This window comes from Callithrix jacchus, chromosome 7 (assembly GCF_049354715.1).
Source record: "Callithrix jacchus isolate 240 chromosome 7, calJac240_pri, whole genome shotgun sequence".
NCBI lineage: Eukaryota > Metazoa > Chordata > Mammalia > Primates > Cebidae > Callithrix > Callithrix jacchus.
This window is the reverse complement of record NC_133508.1, coordinates 10364087-10383502: the sequence shown is the minus strand read 5'-3', so window position 1 is coordinate 10383502 and position 19416 is coordinate 10364087. Positions and strand designations below refer to the sequence as shown.

The 19416-nt window shown below is 53.4% G+C and overlaps 1 protein-coding gene across 4 annotated transcripts in view; it reads left to right on the top strand.

Moving 5' to 3' along the window:
* Positions 1-4978: 4978 nt before the first annotated feature.
* The window catches only part of PFKP (phosphofructokinase, platelet), a 70382-nt gene continuing 55944 nt past the window's right edge, over positions 4979-19416 (top strand). For 3 of the 4 annotated variants that reach the window (XM_035306762.3, XM_002806941.6, XM_035306761.3), the window contains exon 1: positions 4979-5138. In XM_035306762.3, coding sequence (XP_035162653.1) covers positions 5027-5138 — 112 coding nt within the window. In that variant the 5' untranslated portion in view covers positions 4979-5026. Of the gene's footprint in view, positions 5139-5278; positions 5462-19416 lie in introns of those variants that run through there. The other variant, XM_035306763.3, reaches the window with a different exon arrangement.

Here is a 19416-nt window from a genome sequence, read left to right as displayed (position 1 = left end):
AGTGATGTAATCATAACTCACTGTAATCTCGAACTCCTGAGTTCAAGTGATCCTCCTGCCTCAGCCTCCCAAGTAGCTGGGACTGCAGGTGTGACATTGCACCAGGCTTTTAAAGATACTCACTAACTCACTCAGTCACTCACTCACTCCCTCATTCACCCACTACCTCATCCACTCACTCAGTCCCTCACCCATTCACTCATTGACTCACTCCTTTACTCACACACTCGCTCATTTATTGACTCAGTCACTCACTCACCCCTTCACTCATTCAGTTATTTGCTCATTCACTCACTCATTCACTTCTTCACTCACTCATCCACTCACCCATTCACTTATTCACTCACTCATTTGCTCATTTGCTCACTCACGGAGTCACTGATTCATTCACTCATTCATTTACTCACTCATCACTCATTCATTCCCTGTCACTCATTCACTAAGTCAACCATTCACTAAGTCATTCATCCATTCCCTCACTGATTCACTCAACCATTCACTCACTCGCTTATTCACTAAGTCACTCATTCATCACTTATTCACTCATTTGCTCACTCATTCACTAAGTCACTCACTCACACATTCACTCACTCATGTTCATTAATTCACCCACTCATTAGCTCACTCATTTACTCCTTCACTCATCCACTCAGTCATTCACCGACTCACTCTCATTCATTCAGCAGCACCCATGGCAGGTTTACTGTGTGCTGGGCTCTGCTGTTGCCCTGGGCCTGCAGCAGGAAATAGTCAAAGGTGTCCAAATCCACCGCATTCAGAGTTCAGCAGGGGGACCTGGCAGGAAGCCCAGCAGGTGAAATGCCCATGTGTGACACTGACGAGGCTGTTTTAAGAGAAGCGGGGAGGGAACGGGGTGTGCGTGGAGGCTGAAATTTCTAAGAGGGTGATCTGGGGAGGCCTCACCATGCAGGTTACCTTGCAGGACAGACCTGAGGAAGGTGGGCAGGGCAGGTAGGGAGAGGAGGGCTGGGCTGAGTAAAGAGCAGGCTGGGTCTGAGGTTGTTGGGTGCCCACATGGGCCTCCAGGAATCTCCAGGACCTGGAGGGACCAGAGGACAGGCCAGTGGGCCAGTGGGGGGCCTGTGACTCTGAGTCACTAGAGGAGAGGCCTGAATTATGTCTGATAAGCACACTCTGACTTCAAAGCTGGCACGGAGGCAGGGGCGGGGGGGATGGGAGACAGAGCAGAGGATGGGGAGGGAACCCGTGCTGGTCCAGGTCACAGGTGGTGGCTGGGCCGTGGTGGCTCCAGATGCAATGAAGAGCTGGGAGATTTCCTGAGGGACTTAGATGCTGGAGTAGAGGAGCACCCCAAGGCTTCAGCCTGAGCCCCCAGGAGGATGGAGTCGCCAGGAGCTGAGGTGAGGAAGGCTGAGGGATGGGGTATCGTGCAGGGGTACAGAGGCCTGAGCTCAGTTTGGCCCCTGCAGATTGGAGATGCTCACTCCATGCCCAGGCAGAGACAGCAGGGGAGGGGAAGCGGCTGCAGCTCAGGTAGCCCTGGTGGTGGGATGTGCAGCCCAACACACCTGGGCACTGGGTCGTGGTGCCCTCCTGGTGGGGAGCTGCTCCCTCCCGGGACACCAGAACTCCTCCAGGGCGCATCAGCGGCTTCTGCGTTCACCACAGAGGGGAAGAGGGAAGGGCATCTGCCCTATGCGTGTTCTCCCAACACCTTGGCCTAGGCAGCACGCCCCCCAGTGGCTCCCCGTGGCCCTGCACAGCCGGAGCCCTAAAGAGGGCTGGACTCAGCGGCTCACTTGTGATGAATAGAATCAAACAAGAGACAGTGGTCTCTCCTGAGACTGGGCTGGGAAGGGCTGTGCGTTCTGTCCACTTGAACTCTCTCCTGGTGCTAGTTCTGGCAAAGCCAGTCGCCTGCCCAGGGCAGAGGGCAGCTGAAGCGGATGCCAGGGAAAGACTGGGGCCTTCAGACCAACAGCCTGGAAGCAACAGAATCCTGCCAGTGGAACAGGAGTGAGCCTGGAAGCAGCTCCTCCCCTGATGAGCATGAGCCTTCAGAAGACATCGCAGCCCTGGGCAGACACCTGTCGTAGCAGCAGAGAGTCCCTGGGGCAGAGGGCCCAGTGAAGTCTGCATGAACTCCTGGCCCCTGGAGTAATTATTCCTGTGGTATACGTGTGTGCTGGTGAGGACCACAGAAGTTTAATCTGTCAAGGGGCAATAAAGAACGAACACGCGTCAGGTCCTCCTGGTGGACGCGGCAGTCAGCACCGCATGCAACATCTCTTGGATTAGATGATTCATTGCTAAGGTCAAAGATTTTTTTTTTAATACTTGTAGTTGTAGAACTATTAAAATACACGACTTACAGAAGAAAAAAGAAAAGAAAAGCCATGGCTGTGCTCTTCCATCTTAGCTACAGGTGTATACTAATGTATGCTGATTCCTTGACGGACTGAGCAATGGGCCAGCCTCACGAGAATAGATGTGGGAACATGGCCAGTGACCACCCTGACCCCAGCCCTTCTATACACATGTTTGAACATATCCATAACCTGGGGGTCTGAACATTCTAAATTGTATTGTTTTTAATTAACTACTTTTACTCCGGAAATAATACCTGTTCATTGAAGGAAAATATGGTAAGCAAAAGAAAGGAAAGGAAATGCTCAGATACATTTACATATGTATGCACACTCACACACACTCTCACACGCACTCACACACACGCTCACGCACACACGCACGCATACATTCACGCACTCACACTCATGCACACTCACACACACGCTCACGCACACACACACGCTTACATTCACGCACTCACGCACACTCACACACACACGCACACGCACACAGGTGCGCACAGGCTCACACTGTGCCCAGGTCTGCCTTTTCACTTATTTATATGTCCTGAACGTATTTCCATGTCAGTCGATCCTATCCTCATAACAGCAAAAACAAAGATTATTCCAGCGTATATTTTTACCGTCATTGATTTAACTCGTCATGTGTGAACTGTTAGGTTGCATCTATTGTTTTCTGTATTGTAGACAGCAGGATGACAAATGACCAACCTCTAATGTTCAATTATAAAAATATTGTGTAAGAAGATAAGGGGCATCTGACTAAAATAAAATTCAGTGTGCACCACCTTCTCCACATGTGATTTGCTCTAGAAAAGCATGAATAATTAGCCCTTCTACTCTCCAGCACAGATCCTGAGCCCAGCGGTGAACGCAGGTACTGAGAGCCTGGCCCTGCTCTCCTGCCTCCAGAAGGCCAAGGCCACCCAACTGCCACCTTAAGACACCCAGGATTCTCCTTTCCTTTTCTATTAACAGAATAAACCCAGACTGAGTGCATGAGAGCAGCGCTCTCTGACTTCGCACTCGTCGGAGTAACCTAGGGGCTTGTTTAAAATTACACATTCCCTGGCTGCACGCCCAGAAATTGGACTTCAGTGGTTTAGAGGGGGTGTGATTAGGCCAGGTGATTCTGTGGACCATGCGAGGTTAGGAATTGCTCCGTTAATTCTGACCAAGGTAGAGATCAGACCATCCAGCTCGTCCGCAGCTGGTTTCTTTTTCTCTCCTTTGCAATGAATATTCGATGCTCAGAGGGATGAGCCCCAGGAGGAAGCACACATCCGAGAAAAATCAATGCCTCTCCATCTTTTCCCCAGGATTGCCCTAAAGCAAGCCGCTCCCTTGCGATGCCTCCGCGTTCTCCGGTTCACAGAACAAGCCTCTTCTCAGTCTCATCTGTTCAACAAACACCGAGCGCACAGGATCATCCTCCGGTGAGCCGTCGAGTGGGGCCGCTTCGGAGCCCTTCGCGGTGGGGTGAGCACTGAAGGAACCGGGGCTGCCCTCTCTTCCACCGCAGGGTAACGGGCTCCAGGTGGTTAAGCTGTGGATGGCAGCCCGCAGGGCCTTGGATGTGCGTATTTCAGCACGTGGAGTTCACAGGTGGGGCGGGCCGAGCACTCAGCAGCGCGCGTGTCCGTGGGTAGGGAGGGCGGAGCCCCGCCCCCGCCCGGCCAGTCCTGTTGGGCCTCCTCCGGCCCCACTCGGACTGTGGCGCGCCCAGGCCCGGGCGCCAGGACGTCTGTGAGGGTCGCGCCCCGAGACCCTCCTCCACGCCAAGGCTTCTCCTCCCCAGTGCGGGACTGGGGATCGAGGAACGCCAGAGCCCCGGTGGCCCAGAGAAATGGCAGCTTCGTCACGGCCCAGCCCGCGGTGCTTCCGTCTTCCCACCACCTGGAAGATCCACTCCAGGTCCGCCCTTCCCGACCTCAGGCTGCAGAGGAAACCCGGAGCGAGCGTTCGACGAGGCCGCTCCCCAAGGCTCCCAGGGCCGCCCCAGGCAGAATCCCTCGGGCAGCGAGAAGCTTCGCGCGCAGCCCCACAACCTCGGCGCCCCCATTCCACCCTGCCCAGACATCGCGCCCCCCGCAGCTGCCGGGTTTCCATCCGCCCTGGTGCTCGCGCCCACTCACGGTCTCACCCGCCCGGGGAGATGCTCCCCGGGTTCCATCCCGCCCCGCCCTGGCGCGCTCTGCAAACTAGGTGACCCGGCCCCCGGCGGTCCCCCTTCCCCCTCCGGCCCCACCGGTGGCGCTCGTGTTCTGTCTAGAGCCCCCAACCTGAGTGGTCCCGCCCACCTGCGAGGCTCCCGCACCTGCGACGCGGCCCCACCCGCAGGGACCCCGCCCACCTGTGGCGCTATCCCGCCTCCACAGCTTACACCACCTGCGGCACCCCCCCACCCCCGCGCCCCTCGCCGCGCACTCCCGCGTAGAGGTGCACGTGCCCGTCCGCGCCCCCGACCCCGGCCCCCGCCCCGCGCCGCGCCCGCGCCCCCGCCCCCGCCCGCTGCAGGCCCCTCCCGCGCGCTCGGCCCCGCCCGTCACCGCCCATTGGCGCTGGGGCCGGGCGGGTGCGCGGGCGGGGCGACGGTTCCCAGTCGGGCGCGCGCGGGCAGGGTCCTCATTGCCTGCTGCGCACCCGGGCGTGCGGCTCCCCTCGGCCTCCTCGCCATGGACGCGGACCACTCCCAGGGCCCCAAGGGTTCCTTGCGGAAACTCCTGGAGCACCTCTCCGGAGCCGGCAAGGCTATCGGCGTGCTGACCAGCGGCGGGGATGCCCAAGGTGCGCGCCCGGCTCCGGGCCGCGAGGGAGGAACGGACGGACTGGTGGAGGGGTGGGACGGGCGACTGCGATGGGGGAACCGGGGAGAAGAGGAGGGAAGTGAAGCGGGGAACCGGGGAGAGGAGCGGGGAACCGATGGGGGGACCCGGGTAAAGGTGGAGAGGCATGCGGGAGAACCGGGGAGAGGAGCGGGGAATTGGTGGGGACAAGGGAGAAGCCGGTCCCGGGGAGGGGTCGGCGGGGGAACCTGCGGCGCGGCCCCGGGGTCCCTGCCAGGCGGGCGGGGGCGTGCAGGACGTGGCGGCCGGACCTTCATCCGGAAGGTGAGTGCGCTTCCCACCTCGCGTGTGTTTTTTGAATTGAGCCCGGCAGAGGGGGGCTCCTGGAGCCCCCTCGGGGTCGTTCTGCCTGGGAGCTGCAGGACGGGGACGGGCGTCCCCTCCGAGGCTTGGGGACGGCGCGACCACTTCCTAAGCGGTTCCCCCCAACTCCGCCCCACGCCACCCGCAGAATGTGGTGGAAGAAACGGCCGGGTCCCCGCGCGCCTCCCGTCCCATCTCGCCCCCGCGCGACGAGGGCGATCCCGGTGCTGCAATGCGGGACGCGGCGGGGTTTGTGCGCGGGTTCCCGCCAGGCGTCTCCGGGGCGGTGGGGCTGCGCCTCGCGTTTCCGCTGGGGGATTTTAAAAAGGGCTTCCTGCGCCCTCCCCGGCTGTCGCCTTCCGGCTCGTGACAAAACCGAAAACTAAAATGGGTCCCGGCCCTCCCTCCCCCGCCCGCCAGCCTCCTTGGACGGGAAGGACCAGGAAGCGGGGACTCCGGGACGTCACCCGCGCGCAGGGCGGGCCCCGGGCTTCCCTGGCCCCGAAACGTGGACGCTGCTCTCAGGGGGAGGCCCGATCCTGGGCCACGGACGCGGGCGCGCGGGGAGGATGTGGAACACGGGAGGGAGGGGAGGGCTCGGTGATCGCGCTCCCAGGCCCCGGGTGCACGTGGGGGCGCCGGTGCGCAGACTACGAAGTGTCCCAGCCCGCGCAGCCCCCGGCGGGTGGATCGGTGCTGCCCAAGCGGACGCAACCCGGGAGGCTTCGCGATCGCGCGGCTGGAGACACTACCGGCCCGAGCCGGGTTTTGATTGTCATTTGCCCGTTTCCTCCTGCCGCGGTTGCGCGGAAAAGCCCGGATGCCGGGTTTCCTCCCGCTTCGGGACCGCGCACTGCACAGGGATGGACCGGAGGGGCGCGCCGCCCACGGCGCCGGTGACCTTCCCTTCGCCCTTGAGCTCGCGGGCGGGCGCGGGTGCCGCAGGTTGGGGCGCTGTGGGCACCGCCCCGCCCGACGCGGGCGCCTACGTGATGCCCGGCCCGTCGTCTCCGTGTGCTCCCTGGGCCGCAAGGCAGCCCTCTAGGTCCAGCGCCCGCAGCCGGAGCGTGGGAAGCCGAGCTGCGGGGTCCGCCGGAGACCCGGGTGTCAGTGCCAGGCCCCGCCCCACAGCACACCCCCTCCCCCGCCCCCGCCGCTGCGCTGCGGGGAAAGGCTCTGGCAGTAGCTTTCGAGTAAAACGACCCATCATCAGCGTTCTTCCCACAGGGTTGGGTTCTCAGAGAAAGAAAATGTGATGCAGCCGAGGCTGGGATTGGAGAAATAGGGGAGTGAAGTGGAAAGAGCCTGGCCCTTGTTACCTACACCCGCCCGGAGATGTGGGTAGTCCATTGGGGCCGCCTTGGGGCCGGGGCGGGACCCAGAGTAGCTTCTTAGTCAAATGCCTTCAGAAGCGGAGGGGGTTGGGGGGGCACCTTGAGTGACTGACCTTATCCGGGCAGCAAAAGAGAAGAAACCTTTGGCACAGGAAGAGGAACTGATCTCTGGAAGCCACTAGGGCGGGTGGAGGGTCAGAGTTTCAAGGTTGTTTTGGAATTTAGGTGCTGTGGACCCTGCACAGTGGCTCATGCTTGTCATCTCAGTGCTTTGGGAGGCTGAGGCAGGAGGATCACTTGAACCCAGGAGCTCCAGAGCATCCTGGGCAACATAGTGAGACTCTGTGTCTATAAAAAATAAAAAAGTTAAAATAAAAAAAAAGAGAGAAGATGCTGTATGTATTGGGAATATTTACGGGTCATTGTCCAAAAGTTTGCTAAAATGCTTGGGAGTTCGTGAGATTAGCATACACTGGCAGAATTACTGTGTTCTCTGTTACCCTGGTTTTGCCACTTGGAAGGAGTTTTACATATTGGAGACCAGTAAGCCCATGCCTCTTCTCTTCTGGAGAAAAAGGTGGGAAACCAATATCATATGGGAACACAGCTTGGTGAGTACAGCCTCGAGTTAATGGGAGACAGCTTCCCTCAGCTCTGCAGGTGACATCAAATATGGTGGCCTTGAGCCAACATGGGTCACACCTGAGCTGTCCCTGGGGAAGTCCACCATGGTGGGTGGTCTGGGCATTCTTTCCCTGGCAGAGCCGAGGCCACGGATTGTTTTGTAGACTCTGTAAACAGCTTTATCCTATGGTGGTATGATATTGAACCGTTTGAGCATTTGGACCTGTTTTGGTTTTTGGTTTTTTTTATTGAGGAAGTTCACCTCCTGATGTGTTCAGACAGCCTGGTCTTAGCTACCACAGACTTACCCCTCCACGATTTATCTGTTGTGCCTCCATTTCTTTTACCATTTTATTCTGATTTTATATTAGTACTTGATTTTCCCTGACATAGAAAAGTACTGCCATTAGCTAGACATGAGAGAACTCATGAACATTCAAGTATTAATTTCAGGGGATTTTTTTTTCTTTTTTCTTTTCTTTTCGTTTTTTTTTTTTTTTTTTCTTTTTTTGAGAGGGAGTCTCACTCTGTTGCCAGACTGCAGTGCAGTGGTGCAATCTTAGCTCACTGCAACCTCCACCTCCCAGGTTCAAGCAATTCTCCTACCTCAGCCTCCCAAGTAGCTGGGACTACAGACGTGTGCCACCACGCCCAGCTAATTTTTGTATTTTTAAAAGAGACAGGGTTTCACCATGTTAGCCAGAATGGTCTTGATCTCCCGACCTTGTGATCTGCCTGCCTTGGCTTCTCAAAGTGCTTGGATTACATGTGTGAGCCACCGCACCCAGCTTAATTTCAGGGTAATTTTCTGTTGGATATGAAATTATGGTAAAATTGCACATATCAAGAAGACCACAGCCACCATTTGTTGAAAACATTTTGAATACTAGGAGCTTTACAATTCTCATCTCCAAGCCTAAATACATGACCCCCAACAGAGGCATCTCCTCTCTTAGGGAGAAAGACTCACAAAGAGAAGTAACTTAGGTAAGGGCATGCAGTGCATACGTGGTTGTGGTAAGAGCAAAACTGATCTTAATTCTCAATATTATACTCTTTTGCAGACCACGAAGAGTACCTAGGTCTGGCACTGTCACCCAGGCTGGAGTATAGTGGCACCATTGTAGCTCACTGCAGCCTTAAACTCCTGGGCTCAGGTGATCATCCTGCCTCAGGCTTCTGAATAGCTGGGAAGACAGGAATGCACCATCATGACCAGCTAATTTTTTATGTTATTTTATATTTATTTATTTTTTGTAGAGACAGGATCTCACTACACTGTCGAGGCTGGTCTTGAACTCCTGGCCTCCAGTGATCCTTGTGTGTTGGCCTCCCAAAGAGCTGAGATTATAGGCATGAGCCATCATGTCAGGCCTCCACCATGTTTTTCAGGGGCCATTCTTGGTGAGGCTGCTTAATTTAGTTAATGCTCAAAGTGAGCAAAACCCAACTTGCTCAAAATTATACAGATATTCTTTGGATGGTTTTGTTAGGGGAATGGAAAGCGCCTTTTCATGGTGATAGGAGTCAAGGTGGCAATAATGATATTCAGGCTTAATACCAATGTGACGGGGTGCTTTCCCCCCAGTAGAGTTGATATTTAATCATAAGATAAAATTGAAAATGTCTTTTCTGTATTCCTGAATCCCCAGGCCTTGAATGAAGAAAGACTATTTCTCAGGCTGGTCTTTTTTTTTTTTCCTACTTCTTTGGGCATCTTCTGTTGTCCTAAGACATGTTTGCAAACTGAAATTGATTTTCACTCCACCTAAAATAAGCTCCACAGCGCTGGGTGTCAGCCTTAGCGTGACTAAGTCCCCACCCCCACATAGTACTGCCACACACCAAGAGTGACTTATTGTCTTAGTCACAGGTTGTGGCTTCCACGGGGCCTGGGGCCTGGGGGAGTTGAGTGGACTGGGAAGTCCAGGCACATCCTCAGACTGGGCTGATGTGAAAGCTGTGTCCTTTCTCCCTGTGGTGAGGTGAACGTCAGTGCAGTGTTTATAGAAAGTCCACATAAATTCAGTGAGTATAAACCTTTCCAATCGCAGTGAGAATAGCGTTTAGCGACTCCTTGTTCTGTGGCCCTCAGTGATCCTGGCCACTAACTTATCCCCACTTTGCCCATAAGCAAGGGAAGCCCCAGGTGCACCAGCTTTCCTGAGTTCCCAGAGCTCTGTGGTGGGGCTGGACTGTGGCTGCAGCAGGGATGCTCAAGGCTGCGTGCATCTGTGCCTTCACTAGTGCCTTCGCTGGTGTCCTTCCTGCTCCCAGCACCATGCGTGATGCTTGGCAGGAATGCAGGTGTTTGCTGCCTGCCTCTAGCCTGGAATCTCCACCAAGGAGCAGGAAAGCAGGGGTTCTAGCTCTCTTCTTTATTCATGAAGTCCTTTAGATGAATTCAACCCTGACTAATCAAAAGTACCTTGTGATCCTCAGGTCAATATGTGCAAGCTGTTAAGACTTCGAGATTAGAACCTTAAAACCGTAGTCAGAAGTGTGAGGTTTCAGCTGACTTGACATGCATTAGGTCAGTGCCACACATATTTACTGGACAGCAGGCTGGAGCCCCACATGGGCACCTTTGGTGCCTGAAGCTCTGCTGGCTGTAGAACCCAGTGAGGTGGGAGGGGACTTGGAGAACAGCGCCATTTCTCCTCACACATCTGGCCCCTTCCCTTACCATCCTGAGCACACACGTTCTTTAAGGGGATCTTTTCAGTATAAAGTGCAGTAATTAATTTTGCAAAGATGACTGCATCAAGGAGGTAGTGTGTTAGAATGATGGCGTCACCCGTGGCACAGTGGGACATTTGTGTAAAGGCATCATTTTCTATGAATGCAAACTGCTTTGTGTGGCGCACCCGGATGACCCTTCAAAGCTAGACATTTTGTCATCTTTCAAAAGAAGCATGCTTTCTCTCTCGATTACAGGAAACTAAAAGCTTTTGATACAGGACTCCAACCTTTTATCAGGGAAAATTAGGTCTCTAAATAAGCTCTGCCAATCTGATGGACCGTCAGAAGAAATTAAAATTAGGGAGATGAAGATACAGTAGCAGCATATTCAGAGCAAATGTCAGGATACCAGGTTGCACATCCACAGTGCGGTTCTGCTGAGAACGCCCTCGAGGATGCAGAGGGCTGCATGTAGGTGATTGGGTTGCTTTTTTGTGTTTCTTTTGCACGAACCCTTTCTGGGGTCGTGTTTTTGTTTGTTACAGAGTATCTGCCCAGAGGCTGCACTTTCCTTCCCCATGACCAGGTTCTCTCCGTCTTCACCCCCTACTCTCAGGCTTTGTTTGGAATTGCAGTCACTGTGCTTGTCAGGATGTAAGAGGCAGCCAGACACACAGCAGAGCAGAGCTCTGAGAGGCAGGGGCTTATTTATAACTGGGCCCGGCCCTGCTGTCTGGAGTGCCGAGATAAGGTCTCCGTGTTTTGCTTTGCAGAATGGAAGCATCACTCAGCCTCTGTCTTCTCTCCCTCTCTTTCTTCCCTGCCCTCTTCCCTAACACACATCCGCAGTGAAAGTATTCAGGAGACAGAGGAGAAAAGGCTGGACTGTGCTGGGCCCCCAGCCCCAGGGCCGATTTGCTATCTTCCCAGCTTCCTGTGCCCTGAGCCACATGGGGGAGCCTGCGGAGGTGCAGATATTGACTGCGTGGGACTGAGTGAGGCTCCGACTCCCACGGGGAGGGCACCGGTGCTGCTGGTCTACCTGGGACTAGTGGGGCAGTTTGCAAATCCAGGCAGATCAGCTTCTCCACTTCTCCAGGTTCCTCCAATGGGAGACCCTCAGGAGTCCCTTGAGATTGTTTTCTGACTTTGACCAGAATTTTGACAGAGAAGATTCATTGGCCGGGCGCGGTGGCTCAAGCCTGTAATCCCAGCACTTTGGGAGGCCGAGGCGGGTGGATCACGAGGTCAATAGATCGAGACCATCCTGGTCAACATGGTGAAACCCCGTCTCTATTAAAAATACAAAAAATTAGCTGGGCATGGTGGCGCGTGCCTGTAATCGCAGCTACTCAGGAGGCTGAGGCAGGAGAATTGCCTGAACCCAGGAGGCGGAGGTTGCAGTGAGCCGAGGTCGCGCCATTGCGCTCCAGCCTGGGTAACAAGAGCGAAACTCCATCTCTTAAAAAAAAAAAAAAAAAAAAGAGAAGATTCATTAATATAGGACCCATGTCTAAACATGCATCTCTAAATGAAATCTGATCCGAAGTTTTCTGAATGGAAAATGATGGAAAGCATGGCATGCAGTAACCTCGGGGAGTCACTCCTTCATGTCTTTTTAGCTGTGGATTAGTACAATCAACTGCAACCTCTGCCTCCCAGGTTCAAGCGACTTTCCTGCCCCAGCCTGCCCGGTAGCTGGGATTACAGGGGTGCACCACCATGCCTGCCTACTTTTTTTTTTTTTTTTTTTTTGTATTTTTAGTAGAGACGGTGTTTCACTATGTTGGTCAGGCTGGTCTCAAACTCCTGACCTCAAGTTATCCACCCACCTTGGCCTTAGAAAGTGCTGGGATTACATGCATGAGCCTTTGTGCCCCACCTTATTTCAATGTTTCCGTAATCTTTGGACACATTAACGGACCTGCTTCAGTGAGTCAGGGCAAACTTTAGGCAGAAGAGCCACACCCTTTCCTCCCAGAGCTGTCCCTCCTGTTGTGGGGACCTGTGAGGAAAGCTCTTGTCTTCAGAAAGCGCCAGGGGAGCCTCTGGTTGGGGCCTTTGACCTGAGCCGACAATGAGGGAGGAGTTGGTAGAGGAAGATGGGCCAGTGGAGGACTTTGGATTTGCCTGGGGTGAACTGGGAAGCAGGTGGAGGTGACCAACTGCCTCCGATAAGGGTGGCTTTGTGGACAGGAGGGGAGGGGAGGCCAAGAGTTTAGAGTCTCACAAGGAGCAGGCCATAGATGGAAGGTTGTGGGATGGGGCATGTGGCAGGAGAGCCCTGTGCCCACAGACACACCCCACTGAGAGGAGCTGGGGGTTTAAGCATGTCAGGGCATGGGGTAAAAGGGTGCTCAGTTATTGCAGCTGGAAAGCAGAGCCTGTGTGCTGCGGCAGACACAGGCAGGTAGGGCGAAAGGAAAGTCTTCACAGCAGTGCTTAGAATAGCAAGAAATGGGAAAACCAGCAAAACACTATCAACAGAAGACTAATTCCATTATGGCAGCCTTTAATAAGGAGCTTTATGCTGGTGGCATGTCACGAGGTACACGGCTCACTCAAGTGCAGTGTTGAACAGCAGACTCCAGAGTGCTGGTGGCATGTCAGGAGGTATACACAGCTCACTCGAGTGTAGTATTGAAGAGCAGACTCCAGAGCAGCTCTGCACAGCAGACCCCACTGGAGCCAGGGGGCGGTTTGCAAATCCAGGCAGATCAGCTTCTTGGTTTTCTCCAATCGGAGAATTCCCCGGGAGTGAGGCTCGCATGGGTGGCCTGTGTTATATATGCAATTTAAAATGATTTAGTTGCCACATTAAAGAAAGGCTGGGGGTGGGGCAGGGACGCTGGGTGCCATGACTCATGCCTATAATCCCAGCACTTTGGGAGCCCAAGGCAGGTGGATCACTTGAGCCCAGGAGTTTGAGGCCAGTCTGGGCAACATGGCAAGACCCAGTCTCTACAAAAAATGAAAAACAATTAGTCCGGTATGAAGGCACACACCAATAGTCCCAGCTATGTGGGAGGCTGAGATGGGAGGATTGTCTGAGCCCAGGAGTTGGAGGCTGCAGTGAGCTGTGGTTGCACCAGTCCACTCCAGCCTGGGCAACACAGTGAGACCCTATCAAAAAAAAAAAAAAGTGAAAAAACTGGCAACTCACTATTTCAATAATAATTATTGTATTGATTATTAATATTTTAAATCATTTTTCATACAAAGTCTTTGAGACCTAGTGTGTACAGAAGCTTACAGCACACAGCACATCTCCATATGGACGGGATGCACGTGGCCAGCGGCTCCTCTGAGGGACAGTGTGGTCACGGTGATGGGTGGCGTGTGCTGTCTGTATTTAGAAGGTCCCCATGTGGGAGTTTCTTCACAGGCTCTGAGGGATGTGCAGGGAGGGCTGACCCCATCCCGGCCCCCAGAGGATGCTGGAATGCAGCAGGATGCTGTCGAGCCCCTGACCCAGCCCCTCTGCTGCCCGAGCTCTTTCCCAGATGTCCATTTGGCTAACCTCCCTCACCTTCTTCCCTTCCCGTCTTTCCCCAAACATCACTCTCAGGCAGGTCTGCTGGCACTCAGTTGTCACTGGCAGCCCCTCCCTGTCCACCACACTCTCAACACCCCCCACCCCCACCCTGCTTGTTATTTTTCTCCTTAGCGCTTAGAGCTATGCATCCATTCGCATCATGCGTTTGTTCACTGTGTTTCTTTCTTTCGGGTCGCTCCTGATCGGAATGAGCTCCACCAGGGCCAGAGGCTTCCCATTTCTTCACTGATGCATCCACATGGTGCCCAGCAGAGGCAGCACTTGGGGCATCCGAGCTGGACAGTGGCCGGTGGTTGAGTGAAGACCCCTACAGGTTTATCGAAAGCCATCCCCTGACCCTACGGGAACACACGGTGGTCTGCACAGTCCAGGAGGTCAGAGAGGCCCCTGGCTCGATGGTGTTGAACTGGGTGTGTGTGGGGGGCACCTTGACAGAATCCCCCTTGGCACCCCACCTCCCCAAGCATACATTATCCCTACATTATCAAAGGAGAGACCCCTGGGAGAAGCTTTGGCAGCAGGAGTGATATTGGTGCCGTGTGTGCTCGTTTTCCGACAAACCAGCGGGAGGAGTGGGCTGACTGACTTTATTTCTCAAAAAGAATTGATGCATTGAAATTAACAACTGAGTGAGCAGGAGTGTGGGAAAATTCGGGAAAAGCCCTTCAGTGCTGGGAGAGAGGGTGAGGCTGGGAGCTTCATTACTCCAGACAATGGGGGAGGTAAAGAATAGAATCCATCTATTTCTTATTTATATTGAGTTTTTAAAAATACAATTTAGGCTGGGCGTGGTGGCTCTGGCCTGTAATCCCTGCACTTTGGGAGGCAGAGGAGGGTGGATCACCTGAAATCAGGAGTTGGAGACCAGCCTAGCCAGCATGGTGAAACCCTGTCTCTACTAAAAATACAAAATTAGCCAGGTATGGTGATGCATGCCTGTAATCCCAGATGCTTGAGAGGCTGAGGCAGGAGAATGGCTCACTTGAGCCCAGGGGGGTGGAGGTTGCAGTGAGCCAAGATTGCACCACTGCACTCAGCCTGGGCAACAAGAGGGAAACTCCATCTCAAACAAATAGGCAAAAAATACAATTTAGATTTTATCAGAGCAGATTCCCAGGAAGCTGAGATCTGTAAACTGAGAAATCCCAGTCTTCCAAGTAGCCAGGAAATAAGGGTGACCTGACTCACTCTTGCTAGGCCCTGCTGTGCACCAGGGATGACTCTGCCTATGGAAGAAGTCGTCTTGTGACTCTCACCTGCACTATGGTGTAGTGAAGTGTGTCCTGTCAAGAAAGAGAGTTAATGATCCGTCCTGTCTGTGGCAGTAGAGTAATGACCGCATATTTCCTAGGTAACCTCTCCCTCATTGTGTCCAGGTTTATTTTTGGTTCTCATAATAAGAAGATCACTGCCCTGGAAACTGGGTTTTTTTGGGAATTATGAAATTCCCAAAAGGTGTTTTTCCAAATGTTAAGGTTCCTGCATGGTGGGAAAATGTTTTCTCCTGGAAAACCTTAGAAAAGCTGTCTGATAACCTGGGTTGAGCTTCCAAAATCAAAGCAAAACGAGATGGATTAGCCCCAGGATGCTGGAGCTGATGGGACAAACTATAGTTTGAGTGTGTGGAGTAAAAGACTCTGAAGCTGCCCTTCGTCCCAAATGGCTGTGTGCCGGGGCAGCCCTAAGGAAATGGCGAACCTGGTGACATTTACTTGTGAGGCTGGGAAAGCCCGAATTGCAAGTTCGCACCTGTGAACCTGCGAGGCTGGGAAAGCCCACATCACAAGCACGCAAGCCTTCATCCCTGTCCTGTGGGTGACAGAGCCCCTCAGTAAATTCTGGCTCGTTTCCCCTTTGCGTTTGTCCACCAGCATTCTCCTCCCTCCAATGCCAACACTGAGTGTTCCTGGGACTTCCTCAGGTTTTACCCTACAGGACCCAGCCTGAAGCAAGGATTTGCAGTGCTCACTGTACAGGTCACAGGGAGGGCTTAGAACCAAGCAGGCCCCACCCCAGGCCATTCAATGAGCTTTTGGTCTCTAGCAGGCGTTATTTTCCTTCAAGCTGCCATTGGTGACTCTAAGGCACAGTCCTTGTCAGAGAGGAAATTAGGAAGTCTTTAGAGGTAAAATGAAATAAGACCAGGATTTACACTGCAGCTTCTCCACTTACTGATGTTGTTACCTTCCGGTAATCAGTTTATCCCCTGCAGGGCCTCATCCCTCCAGGGAGGTGTCAGAGCTCCGCTGGCTTCCTGTGAGAATCACCCAGGCCAGGGCTTGGGCTGTGGGTGTGCCATAAGCAAGGGGTGCCCTGTAGGGCCCTACTGACTACTGCCAGCCCCTGAGCTCAAGGGGGACCCGTGAATCAAAGCCCTTTGCAGTGTAGGACTGAGTCCCTCCAACGTGCAAGAGAACAGAAGTCCTTTCAGGACCTAGAACTGTATCTTTAAGAGTGGTGCCCCCATCACCTGGAAATTGCTAGAAATGTAGGTTCTCAGGCTCCCTCTCCACCCGTGAAATCCTAGGGGCAGCCCAGCTACGGGTCCGAGGTGGGGTGGGGGGGGGGCGGGATTTGGCTACTGATGGTGAGCTTCTGCTTGTAGGGTGGTGTCTCGATTCTTTCCAGGTGGGTGCAGGTGAACCCTCGGGGGTGGGGGAGGTGGGGAGAATGCAGGCAGGGACTTCATGGACTGAGTTAGTGCTGGCGTGCATTTTTACTCGGTGCAGGAGTCGTCTGGGGTCACCTTGTGTCTTATGTCCAACTTTTTTTGTTTTTTGTTTGTTTTGTTTCGTTTTTAGATGGAGTCTCACTCTGTCACGAAACTGGAGTGCAGTGGCATGATCTCTGCTCACAGCATCCTCTGCCTCCTGGATTCAAGTGATTCTCCAGCCTCAGCCTCCTGGGTAGCTGAGACTTAGGCCTACGCTAATTTTGGTATTTTTATAGAGACAGGGTTTCACCATGTTGGCCAGGATGGTCTCGATCTCTTGACCTCATGATCTGCCCACCTTGGCCTCCCAATGTGCTGGGATTACAGGCATGGGCCATCACTCCCGGCCATGCTCAGCTTTTAAAAATTTTATTCCTGCTGCTATTTCGTTCCACTTACATTTTCTAAAATTCCCAAGTTCTTCATCATTCCTTTATGAAAGACCAGGTGGGAATGATGGGAACGAGGTCTTCAGAGAGCAGGGGGTGGAGGAGGAGCAGGGGGAGGAGGAGGAGCGGGGCGGGGAAGGAGCAGGGCTGAAGGGCTGCCACCAGGTCTTAGAGTTGTGCTTCTTCATCACCTGCTTCCTGGTGTTGGCACGGGCTGACTGTTTGGTGGTTAATCCATCCATCAGAGTGACCATAGCATGTGGTTCTGGAGCCAGAGCTGTGCTTCGACCCCTCGAGTTGAGGAGTCCAGGCACTGCCGAGCCTGCCTGTTGGAGAGATGGGTGAGAATGTCCCACAGGTGTGAGGCCAAGGGGGCGGGAGGCTGTGTCCTGCTAGGAATAAATGGAATCAGGTGGGAGGCAAGCCCTGCAGTCTTCCTGGGAGGTGCCAGAGCCCGGGAGCAGAGGATGAGGAAGTGCGTCCCAGCAAGAGCACTGGCAGGGCTGCCACCCAGGCTCAGGGACAAGAGTGCCGCCAGACAGGTAGGAGGTCCCTGGGCATGGAGGAGCTCAGGGGAGCTTGGGGTTTCTTCTCATAGCCCTGGGAACCCGGAGGAAAGCGGTCATATTTGTGCTTTAGAAGAGAATGTTGAAAGTGGTGTGGAAACCATCTTGGACGTGGTGTCGAGTGTAGACAGAAATAACGTGTGAAGCTCCACACGGCACAGCAGCCAGTCACCGGCCTCAGACCCAGTTCTCCAAGGGGGTGGGGCTTGTGTGACCGTGACTCATTTGTGTTTTTTCTAAACAAGAAGAACGTATTCATAATTTACTTGCATAAAAGCCAACGAAAGAGAAAAAGCTGTTGTAATGATTCTGGCCTCAGTGTGGCTCACGTCGAGTGAGTCGGGGATTCGGGGGCAGTGCTGGGAGAAGATGTCCGTTGTGTGGGCTGGAGCTAGCGAGGGTGTTGGCCGCGTTCAGCACCAGTGACAGAGAATAAAGTCGTGCTGTTCCGCAGGGGAGAGAGTACAGCGGGCGGAGGAAATGGCCAGGGTGAGCTGACCTGCTGCATTTTCAAACGCTGAGTCTGATGTTCTTGAGAGGTGGCCACTGGTTCATCAGCAGGTCATTAGAGTTCTTCATGTTATAAACTAGGTTTGAATAGAACGTAAATAAGACTACGTCATATATATATGCACACATACAGATTAGATAAGGAGTATACACGCATTTACCCCTAAAGTAGGTGTCCTCACTCAGAATTGTCAACTTTCAGAAGCAATGGTGACCCCAGCATCGCCGACCTGGCTCAGCGGCATTTCAGGCTTTTTAAGGCATTTCAGGCTTTTTAAGTGTCTTCTGAGCGGGTGGCCATCCAAGTGCACATAGCCTGCCTCTGTGGCAAGGATGCCCCTGCAGGACCACGGTCCTTTCATTTGTGGCTCATTGATTGGAAGCATCACTTGTTTCACGGCCCACGAACTGTAGCATCATTAAGATGGGCGCTCTCAGGTGTGTCTGGGGCCAGAGGCACTGAAAGCTCAGGTGCTCCGCATTCTTCAGCAGCAGCACTGCGTGGTTGTGGGTGGGGCCCTCGTGCCTTTTAACTCCTCTCCCGATGGGCCTGAGCTCCTTAGCCATGACAGCGAGACAGACCCTCCAGGCCCCAGAGGTGGTTCTGAGACACAAGTGGCTTCAGCTCCCGTGACCACGGTGGAGAGGGGGATGGAGGCTAACATACTTATATGATGATACATTGTATAACATCTGCGGCTGAGAGGAGATGGGGCTAAAAGGCTTATACGTTGATACATTGTATAACATTGTTTGAGATGAGGCTAATGACTTATATGATACATTGTATAATGTCTGAGCCTGAGGCTAAAGGCTTATATGATGATACATTGTATAACATCTGCAGCTTAGAGGAGATGGGGCTAAAAGACTTATACGTTGATACATTGTATAACATTGTTTGAGATGAGGCTAATGAGTCTGAGCCTGAGGCTGAAGGCTTATATGATGATACATTGTATAATTTTTTTTTAAGTGGAGGGCCTTCATTTATCTTCATGAGGTATGGTTATTTATAACATGCCGCTTTCTTTTAACTTTATTGATCATTCAACTTGTTTTCTGTTGAAGCCCATTACCTAATTTTTTTTTATTTTTTATTTTATTTATTTATTTATTTTTTTGAGGTAGAGCCTTGCTGTGCCGCCCAGGCTGGAGTGCAATGGTGCAATCTTTGCTCAGTGCAACCTCCACCTCCCGGTTCAAGCAATTCTCCTGCCTCAGCCTCCTGAGTAGCTGGGACTACAGACGCATGCCCGGCTAATTTTTAGTAGAGATGGGGTTTCGCCATATTGGCCATGCTGGTCTCGAACTCCTGACCTTGTGATCTGCCCACCTCGACCTCCAAAAGTGCTTGGATTACAGGCATGAGCCATGGTGCCCAGGCAGTTTGTTGTTGTTGTTGTTGTTGTTGTTGTTGTTGCGGTGGTAGTTGGTGATGCGATAATCCTTTTTTTATCTCCTTCTCTTATCACACACAGAATGTGGCTAGCTGCGAATAAACACCTGTTCTGCACGGTGTTCTGTTGGATGGAGTGGCCT